Source organism: Cheilinus undulatus, linkage group 3, assembly GCF_018320785.1.
Source record: "Cheilinus undulatus linkage group 3, ASM1832078v1, whole genome shotgun sequence".
Classification (NCBI taxonomy): domain Eukaryota; kingdom Metazoa; phylum Chordata; class Actinopteri; order Labriformes; family Labridae; genus Cheilinus; species Cheilinus undulatus.
In genome coordinates, this window is record NC_054867.1 from 32,379,895 (window position 1) to 32,400,271 (window position 20,377).

The 20,377-nt window shown below is 38.8% G+C and overlaps 1 protein-coding gene across 15 annotated transcripts in view; it reads left to right on the forward strand.

Moving 5' to 3' along the window:
• The window catches only part of cadpsb (Ca2+-dependent activator protein for secretion b), a 103,488-nt gene that overhangs the window by 25,226 nt on the left and 57,885 nt on the right, over positions 1–20,377 (forward strand). For all 15 annotated transcript variants that reach the window (XM_041780849.1, XM_041780906.1, XM_041780865.1 and 12 more), the window contains exons 2-3: positions 7,011–7,124; positions 9,070–9,402. In XM_041780849.1, the coding sequence (XP_041636783.1) occupies positions 7,011–7,124; positions 9,070–9,402 (447 nt within the window). The remainder of the gene's footprint in view (positions 1–7,010; positions 7,125–9,069; positions 9,403–20,377) is intronic.

Genomic DNA, 20,377 nt, shown 5'->3' on the forward strand with positions numbered 1-20,377 from the left:
AGAGACAAACATTATTTATAATTTATCATAAAAGCAGTTCTTAATTAGATTCATAGGTCGTTATGTTTTTCAGCCTCATGGTTGAACTAAACTCAAATCCATAGCCATTTTCAACATTAATGAAGTAACTGTAAATCAGACCAATGAAATGTGCATATCACCTCTATTGATATGTGAGGGGTGATTAATGACACTATCCACTTCATTGCAAACCAATGAATCATCGTGTAACACTGCAATCTTGATAAGAGCCACGGAGAGTGAATCAATAATAGCAAAGCAGGAAAGTATGTCTTGGGAGTCTGGCAATACTGATGAAAATGGAAGCATTTTCTCTCATCCATCAACGTGGTAGCTAATCAGCACTGGTCCCCAATCAGCAATGAGGCAAAGAGCACGCACAACTCAGACTCATGAATTCTTTATGCAGCTGAACTGTTTTTAGGTGGAGAAATAGGCACATTTTATCTGGTTTACAGCTGTGTGCTTCAGTGTCAGCTCTCCAGATAAACACACATACACACCTCTCCGCGCTGTCACATAAAGTCAGGTTGGCAAAGGGAAACTGTCAGCAGAAGTATTATTAGCTTTGACCTTTCCCGGTAAAATCTTCAGGTAAAACATAAATGTGTTCAGTCAGTGTTTGGAGGATGGCCAACACCCTCATCTTCTGGAGTTTATTGTAATATCTTTGTAATTCTTCTCGTGCTATGAGTGAATCCAAAGTTGAAATGCGAGGTTAATAGAGGCCACTCTGTCCTTGGCTGCATGGATTGCAGCCAGGGCTGCAACTAATGATTACTTTCATTGTGGGGTTTATATGCCAATTATTTTCTTAATCATTTGGTCTTTATATCTCAGAAAATAGTTTTAAAAATGATCATCATCATTCACAGATCTCATTGCCATGGCTTTTAATTTCTTGTTTTATTCATCAAGCCTCAAAGATATTTTTCTAAATCTGTGAAATTATCACATTTGAGAGGCTGAGAGCTTGAAGCTGGAAAATCACTGAAACAATTGTCCGGTTACCATTAGTGATGATTAATTTTATATCACTTGGCAAATAAATTAGTACACTTATTGAACCTTTCTAGCTGTAGCTCAGATGCCATACAGTTGATTGTTTTTAGAGGCTTGAACAGTAAAGCTGCTATGTTGCAATATTTGTTGGTATACAAGAAAGTTACAGTATGCATGGCCTTAGGTCTAGTGGTATAAGTGCTGCCCTGAAACACTTAAGCTTTCTGCTAGGTTCAAGTTGGTTTTTGTACTTCTTTTAGAAGCTGATGCCCTTTAACAGATCGTGTTCCAGCTCCTATCATACATCAGAATATAACTTTTTAGTCATTTCTGTATTTTTCTGTTTTCATACGAAGGACTTGTGCTTAGATATGCCCAAAGTCCCTCTACAGTGATGAAAAATATCTTTATTTTAGGTTTGTTGTAAAGCAGGCCACCTTGATATGAACCATAAGGCCACATTTCCGCCATGAAAAACACATTTGGAAAATTAAGCTTCAAAATCATAAAAAATGAGGTAGTAATATCTGCTCTAGGATGGTGCAGGGGAGTTGACTGAATGAGCCAAAGCCACACCCATTCATGGGAAATATGATCCTCTCAAATATTAAGAAATGCCACTGCTCAGCTACCTGGCTCTGAGACACAGAAGTTGGGGAATAAACTTACTGTTTTCTGGCACAAATCTCTACATTATGATACTTTGAATGACCTGTAGGCAACCATGGCTGATAGATTTGGGAAATTTACCTCACAATGAACAAAAACACAGCATGTAGCTGGCTGTTAACTTTAAATGAAGGCAGTGAAATCGGCTAACAACAGACTGTAATTAGATGAACTGCTTGATGATTATATCCCATTGTAGCAGTAGGAGGGCGGGGTTTTCCCTGTCAAGATCAGTGATGTCATGGGCTCCTATTTGCCCTGCTCACATAAAACCAAGCCAGGAAAGAGGTGAACAACTGCTGTCTAAATAAAAAATTTAGTGTTTCCACATGTTAACAGGCACCGTATTCCAACATATCTAGTGTATTAAAACACAACATTTGGATTTTATTTTACAAGGACTTTAAGAAATATGTTCTAATGAGAGAAACACTAGAGCCTCTTAGAACTAATTTTAGTTAAGTGTTTCTTTTACCAATGTTTGTTAAAAAAAGCAAGTGAAAGCTGATGTTTCATTCTAGTCCTTTAACTTTTATAAATGTCCAGAAAAACAAAGTTGATTTCAGCTTGATTCTCCATAGACCAAGTTGTTTTGCATGCTGGCGTTGGTATTAACATTTTTTGCCTCAGGATGTTCCTTGAACACCACGGTCTATTAAAAAACTGGCAGGGATGGATCACACGTTCTTTTGAATCTCACATCTTGCTGTTGCAAAGATAAATACACCTGAAACCTTGAAGCTGAGGTTGTATTGATCTTTGGTGTTGTAGATATGCTATTATGTGTTGTAAGTGGATCTTTTATGATTGGGCAATAAGCGGTATATCACCCTGACATTCACTCTTCCGCAACTATAGTGAATTGGATGGAGTAGAAGAAGCCTCTAAAGTGGAAGATTTTAGAGGCTTGAAGGTTAAGTTTGTATTATGATGCAGTTTTAAAGTGTTTTCAAATCTGAATGTTATTGTTAGACTAGACTCTGAAATGTTCACTTTGGCTCCTGTAGAAATATTTCATGTCACAAAAGCCTCATTTCCTTAACAGTACATATAGAGGGGTTGGAGTTGTACGATAGGCACACAGATGGTGTTGAGATTGCCTCAAAAGCGCATGATATGTGGTACTTTTCCATCTCACGCCCACACCAAAGTCTGTCACTTGCAAAATGCGGCTGAACACACGCAGACACACACGTGTTACCAGCAGGTCCTCGGGCTTGTTTGATACACAACAGCTTGAACTGTAGATTGAAAGCAGTTGTCAGGGGGAGATTGTCGGTCTATTGACTGTTAGGTCATTGACTCAGTAACCATATGTGAAATCGATCCAAGGACATCGAGACTGAAGTGAGGATTGAATGTGAAACAAAGGGAAAGGTGGAGAAAACATGAAATATGAAACTCCTGACTTCATAATTCAGTAAAAGTTTGATTTTTTAAAGTAGAAAGTAAATTTAAAAAAAATCAAATAATCTCATTATGTTACTCTTTCAATATATAAAGCATTTGCAAAATTCATGTTCAGCCTGTGTCACTAATAACAAAGCCATAAAATAATATGTAGAAGGCTTTAAGGTGACAAATATGCTAAAAGCTCTTTGATACTGCCAAAATCTAATGTAAGCTTGTCAATTGACGTTAGCTGTGTCTTATTTCAGGGTTTGCATCCTCTGAAAGAACCTGCCTTTGTAGCCTGCATAAACCCAAGAGGATGCTGTGTTTGCTTCAGTCTGTCCCCAGCCTTTCCCTTTGTTTCCTAGTGCCACTCCAGTCATCTACCAAACTGAACCATCATAACTAGCAAACATGACAGACATGGCATAATTTTACCTGTAATATTCAAGGTAACTTGAAGTCTTGAGCCCCCTTTTTTTTAACATTAGTGTTGGAACTATTTGATTGAGTAGAACTGAGTGTTTTACTTGCCTGCTTGAACGTCTGCCAGCCCTTTGAGATTGCAGCTCAATAAATCTTAGGATGTTGGGCAATGAAGGATGCCCTGAATGGATCTTTCATTGGTCTGAAAGAGGGAATCATCTGCAGGAGCAGCTGAAATGGGACAGCCTTCGAAGTGTCACTATGATGTAACTGGTCAGTGCTAACATACTAATGTTCAATGAAAGGATGCACAATAATTATCTGTACAGATAAATTATTGGCTGATATTGCAAGTATTCGATAGAATTTAATTATTCAGAAAATAAAATATTATATCCACCAATGATAAAGGTTTTTGTTGACTCCTTCACAAGACTACACATTCCAACAAGACAAGGTTAAAACCTAGTGTATGGCTGACCACAACTTTCTGGGATACCTGTTGAAATGCCTGACTGCAGAAGTGAAAACATCTTTTCCAACATGAAAAGCTTTTAGGGTTGCTTTTATCCTTTACTTCTTACAGAAACGCGGTCCAGTTCTAGTAGAACGGACACAATGCTAAAGCTATATCTGAGGTATTTCGAGCAGTGGAGGGAGCCATTATTTGTATGGCTCCATGCACTACAATGGAGGCAGCCATTCCCAAAGTTTTCAGTATAAGCAAACCCAACTCTGTATGGTATGACTCTGAAAGTGAAAGTAGTGTCACTCAGTCAGCCAGTCAGAGACTCAGATACATACAGGCCCATGTGTAGGGCTGATCTCAGCAGTCGGCCAAAAACAGTATGTGGCGTCACGGTATGTGGCCTGTCATTAAGCCCCGGAGAAGAAAACCTCTGCGGCGCCGAGAACACGGCGCAGACTTAACATGGCTTTACTATTCTTTACTAGGCTTTGCTTGACTGGTGTAATAGTTTTTCAGTGTTTCAGAGGAGAATTACACAACTGTTTGTACAACAAGCTTTGCAATGATCCCAAAAGGAGGAAAAACTCAAGTTTTAACTGGTGCTGTCAAACGGTTAAAAGTTTTAATCAGATTAATTACAGGGTTGCTGTGGATTAATTATCATTAAATACCATTCATTTTTAATCTATATTAATCGCATTTCATTTTGCATAAGCAAACATACTCAAGAAAGAAGGGAATATATATGCCAGGGCTATTCAATTACAAATTCACATTAATGTGGTATTTCAAGCTGGAAGTCCTTTGGTGAAAAGAAAACTCCTTCCTGTAGAATGTGCATAATACTTTATGTCGGTTGACTGCTCCGTCTAATGTTTTTTTTTGTACTCAAATTTCCAATCGAGAGGGCCGATGTGCTGTTTAGCATCTTCCATATCGAGTTGGTTGGTCACTACCGGATCAATGGCCCAGTTGCGCATGTGCGGCGGCACGGTCGACGATAACCCTACTTGGACAAACTGCCCGAAATGTGTTGCCAGAGATGTTTCGGGGGATTTTGAGTCATTCTGTGCTGTAGATGGGTTAAATGCATGAAAAAAATTTTTAATCAGGTTAATCATGATGATGGATTAATCCGCATTAACACGTCAATTTTGACAACCCTAGTTTTAACACAACGGATCTTGGGAGTCGCATAAGAGTCTCCATCCTAATGATGGACTATTTACGGAATACGAAGCGCCAGTAGCTGCTAGCATTAGCCATAAGTATTACAACTAAGCCGAAGGCAAGTGTTGGGAAAATTCTTGATTTAGCAGGCATTTGAAACTGCAAAAAGTTTATCAGCTGTTCATACATTTGAAATGGTGGAACTTGTTACTTGGCTAAAATGTTTACTTTCTCTGTTCCTCCTAGCTGCCAAGGAAAATTTACTCTATGCACTCTAGGTTGGAAATCACAGGGTTACAAATGATCCATACAGTACGATACCAGACAATACGGTACAACACGACATGATTATCCCGCAGCCAGCTCCTTTTTTGGCCATTTATTTCACAGTCATGTTACCTTCTGTCATGTCATTAAGCTCCACCAGTGGAAGTCATTACCTGGTGACATCGTGAGCAGCATTTTCAATGGAAATTATTCAGAGAATTTATTTTTGGTATTGGTATTATGCCTCAGTGATTCGATGAGTCAGGACCTTGCTGTGACAAAATTAGGTCTGACCTCTAATGTTCACTGAAAGCATTGAATTTGGGGCATTTTTACATTTTCTGACAAAAACTTTTTCTCACTTGTCCTCAAAATTCACAAACTGTAGTCAGGAGTTTGTTCTACTAGGTGATATAAATATGAAATTTCTCTTTTATGCAGATGATCTCCTGTTGGCTTTAACAGGTCAGGACCTACAAAGCCTACTGGTGCAGTTTGCAGCTGTGCATGCTTAGTTCCAGTGAAGGAACTCTGAATGCTTCAGAATACCAAGAGATTTTGGACAATTCCATGCTCCCAACTTTGTGGGAACAGTTTGGGAATGGCCCCTTCCTGTTCCACCGTGACTGTGCACAAAGCAAGGTCCATAAAGACATGGATGAGAGAGTTTGGTGTGGATGAACTTGACTGGCCTGCACAGAGTCCTGACCTCAACCCGACAGAACACCTTTGGGATGAGTTAGAGCGGAGACTGAGAGCCAGGCCTTCTGGTCCAACATCAGTGTGAGACCTCACAAATGCACTTCAGGAAGAATGGTCAAAAATTCCCTTAAACACACTCCTAAACCTTGTGGAAAGCCCTAGAAGAGTTGAAGCTGTTATAGCTGCAAAGGGTGGACTGACGTCATATTAAACCCTATGAATTAAGAATGGGATGTCACTTAAGTCCATATGCGAGTCAAGGCAGGTGAGCGAGTACTTTTGGCAATATAGTGTAGCTTAGTTCAGATTGAGACTGGGGGTTATCCAAGTGAAAGAAGGCAGGTATCCTGGGGATTTTATTCATGAGCTATGGTAAAAAGGATTGTGAGATATACTGGCGTTTAGGGGCACTGCCTGCAGTAATGCAGGCTTTGTATCAGCCTTTAAGTAGTAAAGACAGAGCTGGTCTATAAAGCAAAGCTCTCAATTTTACTTCCCACTCTTACTTGCAGTTAAGATCTCTGGATAGAGGAAGGAAGAATGAGAGTTGGTTACTACTTTTCGATATGAGATTCTTGTTTTCACTCCATTTGCTAGGATGAGGAGCTCAGAGACCAGGGAGGGCCTTGTTATTAAGCTGCTTGGCATTGTCAGGAGCAAGTTGATGTGGTTTTGGCACTCAGTATGAATGCCTCCTGACCACAAACCTTTGGCTTGGGAGTGCTCTGTGTCCCAGGGAGAAGCTTGAGGAAGTTTCTTGGGAAATGACATTTGGATTGTTTGGCTTACTCAGAATAGGTTAGTCAAGAATGGCTGAATGTAATTTTTGTGCTTGTTATGGGAAATGGCTCTATCCTGACTGAGTTGTCCTCTGTTGCCATTCCTTTCACAGATAACCAAGCAGCAGCTTCAGCAGACCAAGGATCGTTTCCAGGCCTTTCTCAACGGGGACACGCAAATTGTGGCTGATGAAGCGTTCATCAATGCTGTGCAGAGCTACAGTGAGGTACAAACACTCCACACCTAATTGAAGCATTATATCAGTTACTGCTGTGTCTTGATACAAACTAAGACACTTGATGCTTTCACATTATCATGAAATAAATCAACAGTTTGATAACCCTTGAGATGTAACAATATCTGTAGCATGTTTTATTAAATATGTGAAGTATTCATTATTACATATGCACCAAAACATTCATTTCTTTAACAAATTTAAGACCAGAAATTAGCTGCTCCCCATCTAAAAATTTGACAACACAAAATCATAAAGCTTGTATTCAGACAACTCAGTGGTAAAATGTTGGCTGAAGCTTTTCACAGCACAGATTATGAGTCAGAGCATGTGGCTGACACAGCCATCTTTTCCAGCTTCGCAATTCAATCCTCGGATGAAAAAAGTAATTACAACCATGCATTTAGGACAAATGGTGAAGCTGATAGTGGAACACGAAAAAGGCTAAGCCCACAATGGTAAAACAAGAAAAAGTCATTGTAAAATAAAATACTTGGTACCATAAGGGAAGGCATATAAAGACTTCCATGATAGTTAATAAGGGCTGACCTCTTCTAGTGACAACTAACCTGGAGCTAAATTCACTTTGCCAATATGAGATGGGCTGCAATTTAAAGCAGGCAATGATAAGAACGTAATTTGGAGCAATGACATGCTACAAAAGAGAGAGGTGGTTATACGAACCATGGAACTGTCGTGACACCTCTCCCTGCTACCACGGCAGATATTAAACTTGCCGAATTTCAGTGATCAGTCAGATTGGTACAGTCTGCAGGAAAACAGATTTTTATGTTAGGGAAAGTTTAATGACCGTATTGTCAGTTTTTGTTGTGCTTCTCCTCCCATGTCCTCTACTTGATAATGTTTTACAGAGCCACATTGGTTAACAGAATGTGAGAGATTACAGCTTAACATTATGAAAGACATTACTACAGGTTTGAGAATCCATTTTGACATGTATGTCAGCTTTGTAATTTGTGTTATGGCCCACGTTTTATCATCGAGAAGGCTGGGTTTATGATCCCAACTCAGCCATTTAGTAGGAGACTACCTCTGAAAATTTTAGCTTTGCTTTCAGGAGACTGTTCTATTTAAATATGCATTCCATGCCTTTTATTTTACTAGAACCATTTCAAATTTATTGATTATTATGAGAAATACATGGTATGCATTGTAAAAAATAAATGTTTTGCTCTCTTGGGACATGTATCTCTGTGTGCTGCGTGTAGATTTTATCTCTTAATCTTCGATAAAACTAACAAATTCTTTTGAATATGCTAATTTTTTCATCCTCTATCTGTAGCGTGTTAACTAAAATAGCAGGAGCAACTATTATTAGCTCATATAGCAGATCTCAGGTTGCTGTGTGCATGCTGTTTTTAGAAAGACTAAATGCTGTGGTCTACAGTTCTCCAGATGGGAAACCAAGGATTGACCTAACATCTTGTTAGTTTCAGCCTGCAAACCTTCGTTGTCCACTAATACATACACTCAATGACAGGGGTAATGTACCACTGTACTGTAATGTTTCAGTACAGTAGTCACAGCTTTTTAGCCATAATGGATGCTGAGAACAAAATGTGACTGTCAGAGTGACAGAGCAGTCAGCTCTGATGGTTACTTTTCTTGATGCTGTGACAATATAGCCTCGCCTGTCTCTGTCTCTGCTACTCTGTCATTTGAGACAGAATGCAGCCTTGGCTGTGTGGATGTTCGTGCTTATGTGTAGGCCTACGCTTGTTCAACTCTAAATGAACAACAACTGTTGTTGTTTTCCATTTGCTGACAAAGAGACATTTACTTTTTAAGAAGACAGTGTGACAGAACGCTTCACAGCTTTACAACAAGTAGCCTATTATTCAGAAGCCTTTTCAAATATTATTAGCTTTATATAATTATTGCATCACTCTAATTACTTACTGGTTTCTCACAATAGGTGTTCCTGAAGAGCGACCGCGTGGCTAAAATGGTACAGAGTGGCGGTTTCTCAGCCAGTGATTTCAGGGAGGTGTTCAAGAGGCACATTGAGAAACGTGTGCGCAGCCTTCCAGAGATTGACGGCCTGAGCAAGGAGACGGTGCTCAGCTCCTGGATGGCCAAGTTTGACACCATCTACCGTGGTGACGAGGATCCCCGCAAGGCGCAGCAACGCATGACCGCCAGCGCGGCATCAGAACTGATCCTCAGCAAGGACCAGCTGTACGAGATGTTCCAGAATATCCTCGGCATCAAAAAGTTTGAGCACCAGCTGCTGTACCAAGCCTGTCAGGTAAGATAAGCAGCATACAGGTAGTGCATCTCCAGAGTTTTCTTTACACATGGCCTAAATACTTCTGTGCTGACAGGATATTGTTTTCATTTGTTTGTACTTGTGTAAGCACTAAAAAGAAGTGTATTATTTCCACACATCAAGTCACTCTACACTTCATTATTATAGTAAACAACATGAGTGTGTCAGCAGGAAATTCTGATAAATATTGAATGCCTTGTGTAACAAGTTTTTTTTAATGTTGTTTAATTCTAAACTAATAGACATAAACAGACATTTTGACAGTGTAACTGTGGGCTTTTAATAGCACCCTCTCAAACCTTGTCATTTGAAGTTAACCAAAGCAAAAATTTTGAGGGGGATGTGAAATGTCATTTCAAGACCTGACAGCACCTTCCCTGATTCACCCTAACATGCAAGACTCTTGCAAAGAAAAGCAAACCTGCAATACTTAAAAAAAAAAACAGAAGCGTGAAAACACAATACTGCTGTCTATCTGAAAAAAAAAAAAAATCACAGATTTAAAAATACCAGACACAAATTGCCTGTTTTTAAAATTCATCTCACATTGTCTATAAAATGAACATTTAGTCTAAAATGCCACAAAAATATGACTGCATACATGTTTATATAGCCTAATTATTTCAGATTCCAGGTATGTGTTTGAAATTTGTCTTCGACCAAATGATTTTGTCAGCAATTTAGACATATTTAAAGCAAACAAATCTTTTAAAGGCAGAACTGATCAGCCTACCTTATTGTGGGGGAGATCTGCTGGGATTGCATGAGGGTAATAATGGACACTTGGTTGATTGTGTTAGACATAACTCTCCTTCCCTTGCTGCCTTTACTCCTTTACTGCTCTCTCTGGGATGCTGAAAGCAGCACTGATCTATTCGTTTTTGTGAAGCTCAATCGAAAGTCTTATCACGGCAAGATTTGGAGGAAGGCACTGATGCATTTACATCTGCTCACATACCTCTTCATTACATGTAAATTTATTTGGGGACAAGCCATTGATTTTAGAGATGCTGAATTTGTTTTTGGACCTAGTGTCATCCTTTTTTTTCCCACAGTGATTAACATATAAATCAACACAGATGGCACAAGACCTGATGTGAGAAAGTAAGATTGTTCAGCCATGTTTTAATGTCTCTGCTGTCAAAGATCAATACAAGCTCTGTTATGCAGAGCTTATTTGTTTTACACTTTTAATGCTGGGGTGCTCTTAGTATAGGGTCAGAATTTTCTATGTAGAACATAATGCCATTTCCCTGGTAAGATTCCTCTTTGCAGAGCTACATTACAGTCAACAATACCCAATGATAAAGGCATTAATACTGCAGACAAATGTCCTATTGTGCTTGCATAATGATTTTTGGCAAGGCAGGTAAAAATGGCGCATCAAGGGGCCAGTGGATTTATCAACCTACATGTGAACATAAACAAAAAAACTGGAAGAGAGCGACTCAAAATTTCTGCCTTATTTTGTATTCCACTTGTTCTCCATCTCTGTCGTTTCATTTACTTTTATGATGCATCCATCAGCCTGTACTTAAACTGACTCTGAGCATCTCCTCTGTAAGCAAACAGCAGCCATATATATTGCCCTCAACTAAATGATAAAATCCTCACTAAAAAAGGAGAGGCAGCAATCCAGTCGGCGCGGCTCAGGGCTGCTGGGATTTGATGAAAGGTTTTCATGGATTGGCTGGGATTCAGAGGCCATCATTTTTTAGCGGTTATCGCTTGGGGATTAACATTTTTTGCAGTTACATCCAAATAGTAGAAAGGAAGCGCTGGTCTATTTCTGTCTCCTGCTGAAGTAAGAGCAGCCCCTGGAAATGACTAACTGATTAGACTGGTAGGGCCAGCGGCTGCACCGAGCACACTCAGAGCATGCTCCCGTCCCCTGTGGCCGCACAGTTATTTAACCGTGGTGACACCAAGCATAACCTAACAATTGTAATAAAATATGCTTGGTGTTTACATTGCAGGGCAGCTTGGAGAACTGCAGCTGGATGACTCTGTGAACAGAGATCTCTGTCCTTTTTAATGTTGCTTTTAGTCATGTTCCCTACATTTAGAAAAGGATTTGTGCAATAAAGAACCTGTAGCTGTAGAAAGCCTTGGGATAAAAAGAGATACTTTACACATGTCAAATCAGAAATGCCTTTGCGTTATACACATTTGTTGGCTGTACAGCAACACTTTCTTTGAGACAATGGATTACATTTAATAACTCGATGATCATTTAATGGCATTATTTCTGAGCCCGTGTGGTTCTTTAAGCAAGGAAAAGTAATCTCACAGGGTAACAATAACATTTCAGTTGTTTTCAAATAAAGTTGGAAAAAAAGAATGCCTATAAGCAATTTTTGAGATTACAGATGGTGCAAGCTTGGATAACATTAATTACAGACTCAGTCTAGTCCTGATCTGACTGGCCATTCATTTTTTTTAAAGCCTGGAAGAAGCCACTCCGCCTCCATGCCTTCTTTGCCTGCTCTACTTTCAGAAGCTGTCTGGTCTTAAACAATCAATTTATTTTTTATGCATTTTATTTATTTATTTATTGTACATGAGATACACATTTTTTTGTGATATTAATACATCTTTCACAGAAAAGGAATAAAGTGAAGATTTGTGCTGGTGAGGTAAGAAACTGAACCTGAACTAATTAAATCTCACCATATTATAAATTTGACTTTCTAACAAGGAATGAACTCAGAAAAACAAAATTTAATTTTTATTAGCCAAGCATCAATAACTTTAACTTTAGCTCCTTTGCAATCAAGTGGCTGGTAAAGCCTTGTTTTATGTTATAGTGGAAAGGGTGATCGGGGGAGCCCCAAAAGTGGATATAATGTGTTCTGCAGACACAAATGTTGCATTAAATACCGTTGTGTTGAAAAGAAATTCTAAAAACTCATTTGGCTACCCTAAAAATATTACCCTCCACCCAACTCTGGGCCCCAACCCAGACTTTGGAGATGAGTGCTTTAGATCAGTCTTGTTTTAATCGATTAATTTGATACTAAAATACTGTACAGACTTAATTTCTAAGCATTATTCATATGCAAATTTACATCTCAAGCATCTTTACTTTTATATCATTGAAACGTGCCATTATTTTTCCATTTGTTTGGATACTGCATTATTCTGGCCACTAGGGGGCAGAAACTCTTAAAATAAATTTACTAGAGCTGCTGTTAGCAAACAGTTGCTTACCTTTAGCATACCTTAATATCCGGACTGTAAGGAGGATATACGTCGTCAGTTGAGTCTTCTGTCTGGTTTTCTGACAGCTGTAAGTTCATACTCCCTCTACCTTTGGGTTTGTTTGGGTCTCTCCGCCAAGTCCTTGCTTATGCCACTCTGTCCCATTAAGGTTGAAATACATTAAACTGCAAATACGCGCTTGAATGCCCTAGTTGCCAGTTGTGTCTTGGACTTCAGTTTTTAATTCTCGTATGTTAAAAATCTCACGGAAATGTATCATATCAAACAAACTTAGACCTGTAACACTCCGCGCTGCCCTCTTTCTTGCCGGACAGCCTGGCTTTAAACTCATGGCAACCACACACACACACAAAAGTCGTATTTCCCTGAAGAGGCAAGACATGGTGGCAGTCTGCTGCTGGATAACTGGTAAAATGTTATCTCTGAATTTGAATTTGGAACAGACGCAGTAACGGTTAGGTCGGTGCGGTCATGGGAATGCCACGAATTCCTCCGCCGTGTTCCACAGAGGTAGAAGGCTAGCTTAAAATTAGCTCTGTAGTCCCAACCAACGAAAATATTGCTGCAATAAATCCGAAAGCTTATCATTTTACACTTCGTTTAATTTAATATCATAAAGTGCTTTATGCAGTTTTAAATAACTAAATCTTACCGAAACACCATGTCCAAACAGCAATATTTATATCCACAGTGAACTTATTTTGGCATCTGCTGTATGTAGGGATAGTGCTGTATTACAGTGATTTTAAAATTCAAGTTATTTCAGGATTGTTTAATTGAAAAATATAGAATTTTTATTACGTTAAATGTTTTAGAAAAATTAAAAAATCTCTTTTTTCTCTTGATTATTTCCTGCTACCTTGGGGGGAAATAATCAGTCCTGTAGTATCTGTAAGATAGTGGTCCATAACCTGATTATATTATACTAAATTATTTTGTATATTTAGAATATCGTTATTCTCTTAACCCAGGGGTGTCCAAACTATGGCCTGGGGGCCAAATGCAGCCCGCTGTCCATTTTTGATTGGCCCGCAGCAAATTTTAAAAATACAATGAAATATGGCCCATATGAGATGATGAAGCTTGTGTTCAACTGTATTGCACTTTATAGTTTCAGTGCTACCATGCTGATTCTGTAAACAAACATTTTGACAAAAAGAGATATGTATTAATAATGTCTTGGTAGATTATTGCAGCAAAAAGTAGCACCAGTAGCATTTCAGAGGTAGAGTGGAAATCTGATAGTTTCCCCCAAATCCTGAAAATGACTGTCTATTTGCCTTGTCAGCCATTAACAAGCCATTTAGGTGTATTCAACCGCCAAGCATGTATTAACGTATTTTGGACTTGTCATACCCTCAAGGCAAGGAATATGAAAGTGGACCCACCATTCTTATATATTTCTGTATGTGGCCCTCGGTTGAAAAAGTTAGGACACCCCCTGTCTTAATCCTACAGCAATCAAAACTATACTCAAAAAATAGTTGAGATGGGAACAGTTTTTATCAGGAATGACGTCCACCTGTCAGCAAATATGATGCATGATAAACAGCTATTCATCAGTCTTTCTGCCTTTTCTGCATCAACTTTCTGCATCAGGATCTTTTACGAGCTTAACTCTCTGTCTGAAAACGAAACAGACCAGACCAGTTGCCTGCCTGCGTTTTTTGTAACAATCACAAGACAGAATATTTATGTCAAACCCAGTAATGGATAATCTGATCACCCCAGAAATATGCGGTAAAACTATATCGTTCACAGCTCGCTGCAAAACAGATAGTCAGGACTGATCTCACTGCTTAAGGCTAAAATTTATGCACAGTTGAAAGTATATAAAATATAAGCATTATATTTAGGAAAAATGTCTTAATTAGACCAAAATCTTTATGTTTTTTTTTTTTTGTGTGTATTTGAAAGTCTGCCTCCATCAAGGAAAATGCTGGCCCTTGATGATCTCTGGTCTATTGCCTACTTTTGTGTATTGTGTCATGTTGACACTGTATTAAACTGCTTTAATCATTGGCATTTATTCACACTAGTGGACCCGTGGCTATCAAATTATATCTTAATTTCAAGAAGATGATTGTATAAGCCAAGCCTTGGAGTCAAAATAAGGGCATAACACATCAAGAATGAGCCTTTTTTCCCCACAGAGAGCATCAAATCATAGCCTGTGGGCCCCCAAGACTGACAGACCATTTTCAAATCAGCTTTCCCTCCCATAGACTATAAAGAAGACCCCTACTTTTTCCCTTTAATTTGTGTTGTCAGCAAGTGTTAGTTGGGAAATGAGGCCTGAGCTCTTCCTGGTTTTAGCCTGTGGCTGATGTAATTGCGTAATGGAGCCTCTTCACTGCACACAGGATTGGGAGAGGATAAAAGCATTTGCTATGCCTGCCCAGCCACCTCTAAGCTGAAAAAGCAGTGGTGCTGAAACGCACAGTGTAACCTGACCGCACCGGTGTGGTTTTTAAATTAAACCAGGATAGTAAAAAAGGAAAAAAAGAAAAAAAAGAAAAAAAGCTCAACATTGTCCTTGAAAAAAAAAAATGGCAAAGCTAAACTGCCTTTAAAATCGTTTTCATGTAGAAATAAATCTACCAACAATTATTATTTCTGTATCATTATTTGTAAAAAAATGTTAAAATGAACCAGGAACACCAATTCATTGTTAACTCAACAAATGCAACATAGAAAATTGACCAGTAATCATCTATCATAGCATAAAGTAACAATTGTTTCTTCTGACCTTACAAGTATAATGCTAGTGCTCAGTCCTTTAAACTCTGTTCTGGATTCTGACAATCACTAAAGGACAATTCCAACCTATTTTTAACCAATTCTCCTCTATACTTTATCACCTAGTCTTTTCTTAGCCTGTTGTCTAAAAGTGAAGCCGGTTAGAGAGAACTAAAGCAGTAAAATGCAGACAATGTGCTGGAACACACTGATTATCATCTAGATGATAAGATACTGCTTTCAAAACTTAAAACTAACATGATCACATTTGAAAAGATCAACAGAAAAAGTAAGCAAAATTGCTGCACCAGACTGCAAGGAAAAAAGTCTTTTAAGTAGTCTGCAAGTTAATTAAGATGTGAAAAGTTTGCACAGAGGGCTTTTATGACAAATCCATTTGTGAGCACTGCACAAATTCTCTCACAATAATTACTTTTTAACTACATACAAATACATCTGTCAGCCTAAATATAGATAGCCGGTCTAATTTGGCCTTTTATTCCCGGCAAGATTCTGCCCCTAGATTTTTATTCTCACCATTTCTAATGCCCCAGCATTCACCTGGATATCTGTCATCCGTTAACTACCTGCATGCTTCTGGTCTGTCACCTTTAACCTGCTGTCAGTTTGGCTAACACTGACACACTGTCACCTTTACTTAGCCACAGGGCTGCTGTCAGCTCCTGTAACTGAGAGTGAAAACTAGCTTTTTGCCAGTATTATTTTATATGTGGATTCCCAGCAATTGGTTTCAGGCTTTTGGGCCATGGGCATCAGTGGGCCTTCAGCAGTTGTAAGCGATGATAAGATTTGGGTGCTGTGGGGCCTGTAGTTCACAGACTTTAAACCCCTATATCTACTTCCTCCCACTAACAGGACTGTCTTTGCTTCTCCCTGCTGTCAAGAAAGAGATAGAAGAAACTCTCCCCATCCCCCTTCACATTACATGCTTCAGAGTCCCTCCTCTCATGATAGCCATTTTGCAGACGAGCTGCAATCTGCACATAGTCAAAGGATCCAATATTATCTGCTGCTTCAGTACTCAGCGTTAGTTATAGTTAGTATACGTGATGATTTATGGTCTTGAGAGTGTTTCTGCACGTATGGATTAAGGACTGTTATGTGTAACAACAAAGGGAGACCCACAGACGTGACAGTCAAATTGTTGCTGCTGGTTTCCCAAGCATGGCATTGACAGTTCTTTTGGGATTGCAAGTCAGATGTCGCCATAGCACCGCAGTCCAATAGCACCCAGAGCTTGTGACTGTTTTGACAGGCAGTGCAGAGTCGCCAGCAGCCGGGGGAAAGGAGCTATTCAAGCACTGCTCAGACAGGACGGCAATCAGTTTCAGTGACAGCTATGGTTTAAATCTGATTTACTGCTATAGGACATGACAATTAAAAAAAGAAAGACAACAGACTGCTTGTAAGATTCAGCAACACTGTTTAAGTGTCACTGTTGGCAGAAAAGTATACTCAGTATTGCAGCGCTGCAAGTGCAGACATTCTGCTGCAGCTGGTGGCAAAGTCTGATTATGTGCTCTACTAAACAAGAACTCTGGGTTATGTAGCAGGGTGGCTGTTTAGTGGCCAGTACTGGTAATACACTAGACCTCCTCCTTTTAAGATGCCATCTGGCTGACATCATTTCATAATATGCACATCAGTGAACAGAATCAATGACAGACATGTAAAAACTCATATCAGCAAAAATCTTCATTTAAGAAAGCCAAAAAAAAAAAAAATCAGTTGTGAGAAAACTTGAAACTGCTTGAATAGTCAGATATACATGCTCCAGGCAGAGGTACTGTTTTTATTGTCTGACAACCATATCTGTGTCACTACATCAGTGTCCTGTATGTCACTGGATCTAAGGCCGTGCAGCTGTGCTGGGCCTTTTATGTGTGCAACCCCCCTCCCCTCCAGTCAACGGCTTCACCGTGACTTCAGCTCATTCTCTCTTAAAAAGCCTTGCTGGAAGGGGCAGAGAATCAATATGGTAAAGCCTGAAAGACAAGGTCTGTTAATGTAATAGAAGTGGGCGAAATACCATAAGGCCCAGGGAGGTCAGCTCTGGCACGCGTCCCAGCAGCAGGAGACCAGAGGAGTTTAAAGCACTGAATCGCAAACACATCAGGTGCTCAGTCAGAGAGACTGTGCAGCTGTGGAGAGATTTTTTATTTTAATTTCTATGCATCATTTAGCAAACATTTAAACTAGCTAGATACATCAGTTTTTTCAGGTTGACTTATTGCAGTGATAGTAAATGAAAAAAAAAAATCATGCAAATTCTGAGTGGATTTAAAGGAGTTTTTACCCATGCAACGTTTACTCCGGGTACACTTAGATATAAGGAGTGATATAAAGGATCAACCAGTGATTGGGTTCTTTTAACCTGTTTTACAGATTGGAATCACCATAAAGGACTGTGTCCGCTTAAGATGCAATGATGCTCTGCAATTCACTTAGAAATTGCTGCAAATATGAACAATTTAAATCAATTTGACTAGAATTTATATTGCCTTCAAAAAACAGCAGCAAAGGCGAATACTTTGGCTTCTCTTGTTTAACATCAGTAGCCCCTATACAGCCTCAAAATGAAGGAGTATTACTCATATTTATAAAGAAAAACAAAGAATACTGATATTTTGCATTTTTGTTTGAGAATTCAATAAGAATATTCCTGTGCATTAATTGACGTCTGCCTCATTGAAAATCATGAATGTTTAGTGTATCCCAGTCTCCTTAGTGTGCTGGCATTAGCTAAATGTTGTGTTTCAGTGCTTTACAGGTTGAATTTTAATTTAGAATATAGGTTGATAAGTAATCATAGTCTAAACAGGAAAGGAGCAGTGGGTATTTTGATATTCAAATGTAAATTAGCAAAAGTTGTCTGATTAGAAACTGTTTATAGCCTAATTTACTGGCAACAAGATGCTCCTTTGACACTCTGTCACAAATATTTCCTTTGTCATACGCCCGCTGTTCCAAGGAAAAACAGAATTATGTGCTACCTCAGAACTGAACAATCACACTTCCCCCCACATTTTTGCAGTTTAACAACCCCCAGGATGAGACGAAGTGGATTTTATTTTCACTGAAGACTTATATTACACCGATTTGTGACTCCCCAGGTACAACTGTGCCACAGATATGTCTCAATTAGACTGCTGTCCTCACGGAGGAAATGGTGGTGACGGGTGAGTCACAACATCACATTTGACAAGAATGAGTCGTTTTGGCTGAGAGAATAACTGTAAGAGCAAAGCATACCGGGGCAGAGAATGAGAAAGAGAGACATCAGCTCTCGCTTCTATTTCCTTGTGTCAGCTAATATAAGACTCCCATTCATTATTGATGGGAAAGAGCTATGATTTTCTCAGCTTTTCATTACTCTAGGGCAAAAAACAAGGGCCAAAAAATGTCAGGCCTCTTTGCCCAGAGCTGATTCTGTCCATATCAGGCCGTTTTCAAATATTAAGTAGATTACATCTACACCTTGTTTTTTAAAGGTGCCAAACAGTTAAGAATTACTCATTTAAATGAAAGCTCCTTTATTACTACAGGTTTACTTATTTTACATACATTATTTTCTCACTGCCTTCTATCATTACAGATGTTCAAGAGAATCTGATTGACAGCAAGGAAAGGGAACATTCAAACTTGGGATACTCAATATCATTAGCAAGATATTGCTATCAACAGACAATACCTTAAGTTGTTTAGCATCACCAGTTGTGAGAATTTTTCCATAAATCCATTCCATATCCAATTCCATATCCCTCCTTTAGAAAGTTGATCAGTGCATTATATGTAGCAAAAATTCAACATTGTGCAGCCCCAATTCCAACTCTTGAACACAATGGTGGTTCGTCCTGATGTGCTATTGCAGTGATAGTACACAAGTTTGAAGCCTTTCATGGCTACAGAAGGACTTTGAATATTTAAAGAGGTAAATAAAATCAAGTGGTGTCAAGACCACAAAGATACGAAGATAGATTAGAGGATTCTCCAGACCGGCAATTGATCTCTCTTAGTGACTTGCTTCAGACTGGATTAGCCACTGTTAGCTGAAACACGTCGAGTTATTTAGCTGTAAGATTTTGGTTTGGGTTCTGCTTCATTTATTTATATTTTTCTCTAACTGTGTCCTTAAGTCTCACCAAAATGTCAGTTGCACTTTTCAGGTACCTTGAATTCTTTTTAGTCCCTCAATAGCATCATATTCACAACAACAGTGACTCCACTGACTTTTTTCAGACATTAATCTTGAATGTTAATTTCTAAATTAAGGTGACTCAGGTAGCTAGTCAAGACAACAGGATACCCATTTATCTTTTATTGCAACTGAATTCTGTGCAGGTTACATTGCAATGCAACATAATACCAATTACAGTACTTAGAATTGAATACAAATACATATTTAAGTCCTACCAATATATATAATGATGCAGTTTGAACTGAGGATGCACACACAGTTGTAGTAATTACATTTGGGTACTCAGTACTACTGAGCACAATGAAAAGTTCTTAAATATACCATAACGGTTCTTAAAATTATTCTGAAAGTTTGTTTTATTTTTATCAGATGTTCCTCACCCCACCTCTTGACAATTTAGCAGTGCTAGTTTTCTTTGTGCTCTTTATTTTCCATTCTAATTTATTTTAAAATATCACCAAACTGCAGACATGACTCCAACTTTGTCTACCTGCCCACCTAAAGGGGAAAATCTTTTAAATAATACAAAGTACAAAGTGTAATGAATATGAAAACTTAGGCTTGGTATAAGCACTGATATAGGTACTGGTATCAGTATTGTTCATCCCTACTTTGAACTTCACTTTTAACCTACATTTAAATGACATGTTTTTTGAATTATTAAAGGACTTCTTGGGTTTCCCATCTTTTGCCGTAAGATTAATGATGCTGGGAAATGTAGTTGACCTCTAACTCTGACCCCTGGCTGTATTAATGTGATTTCATCGATCTGCT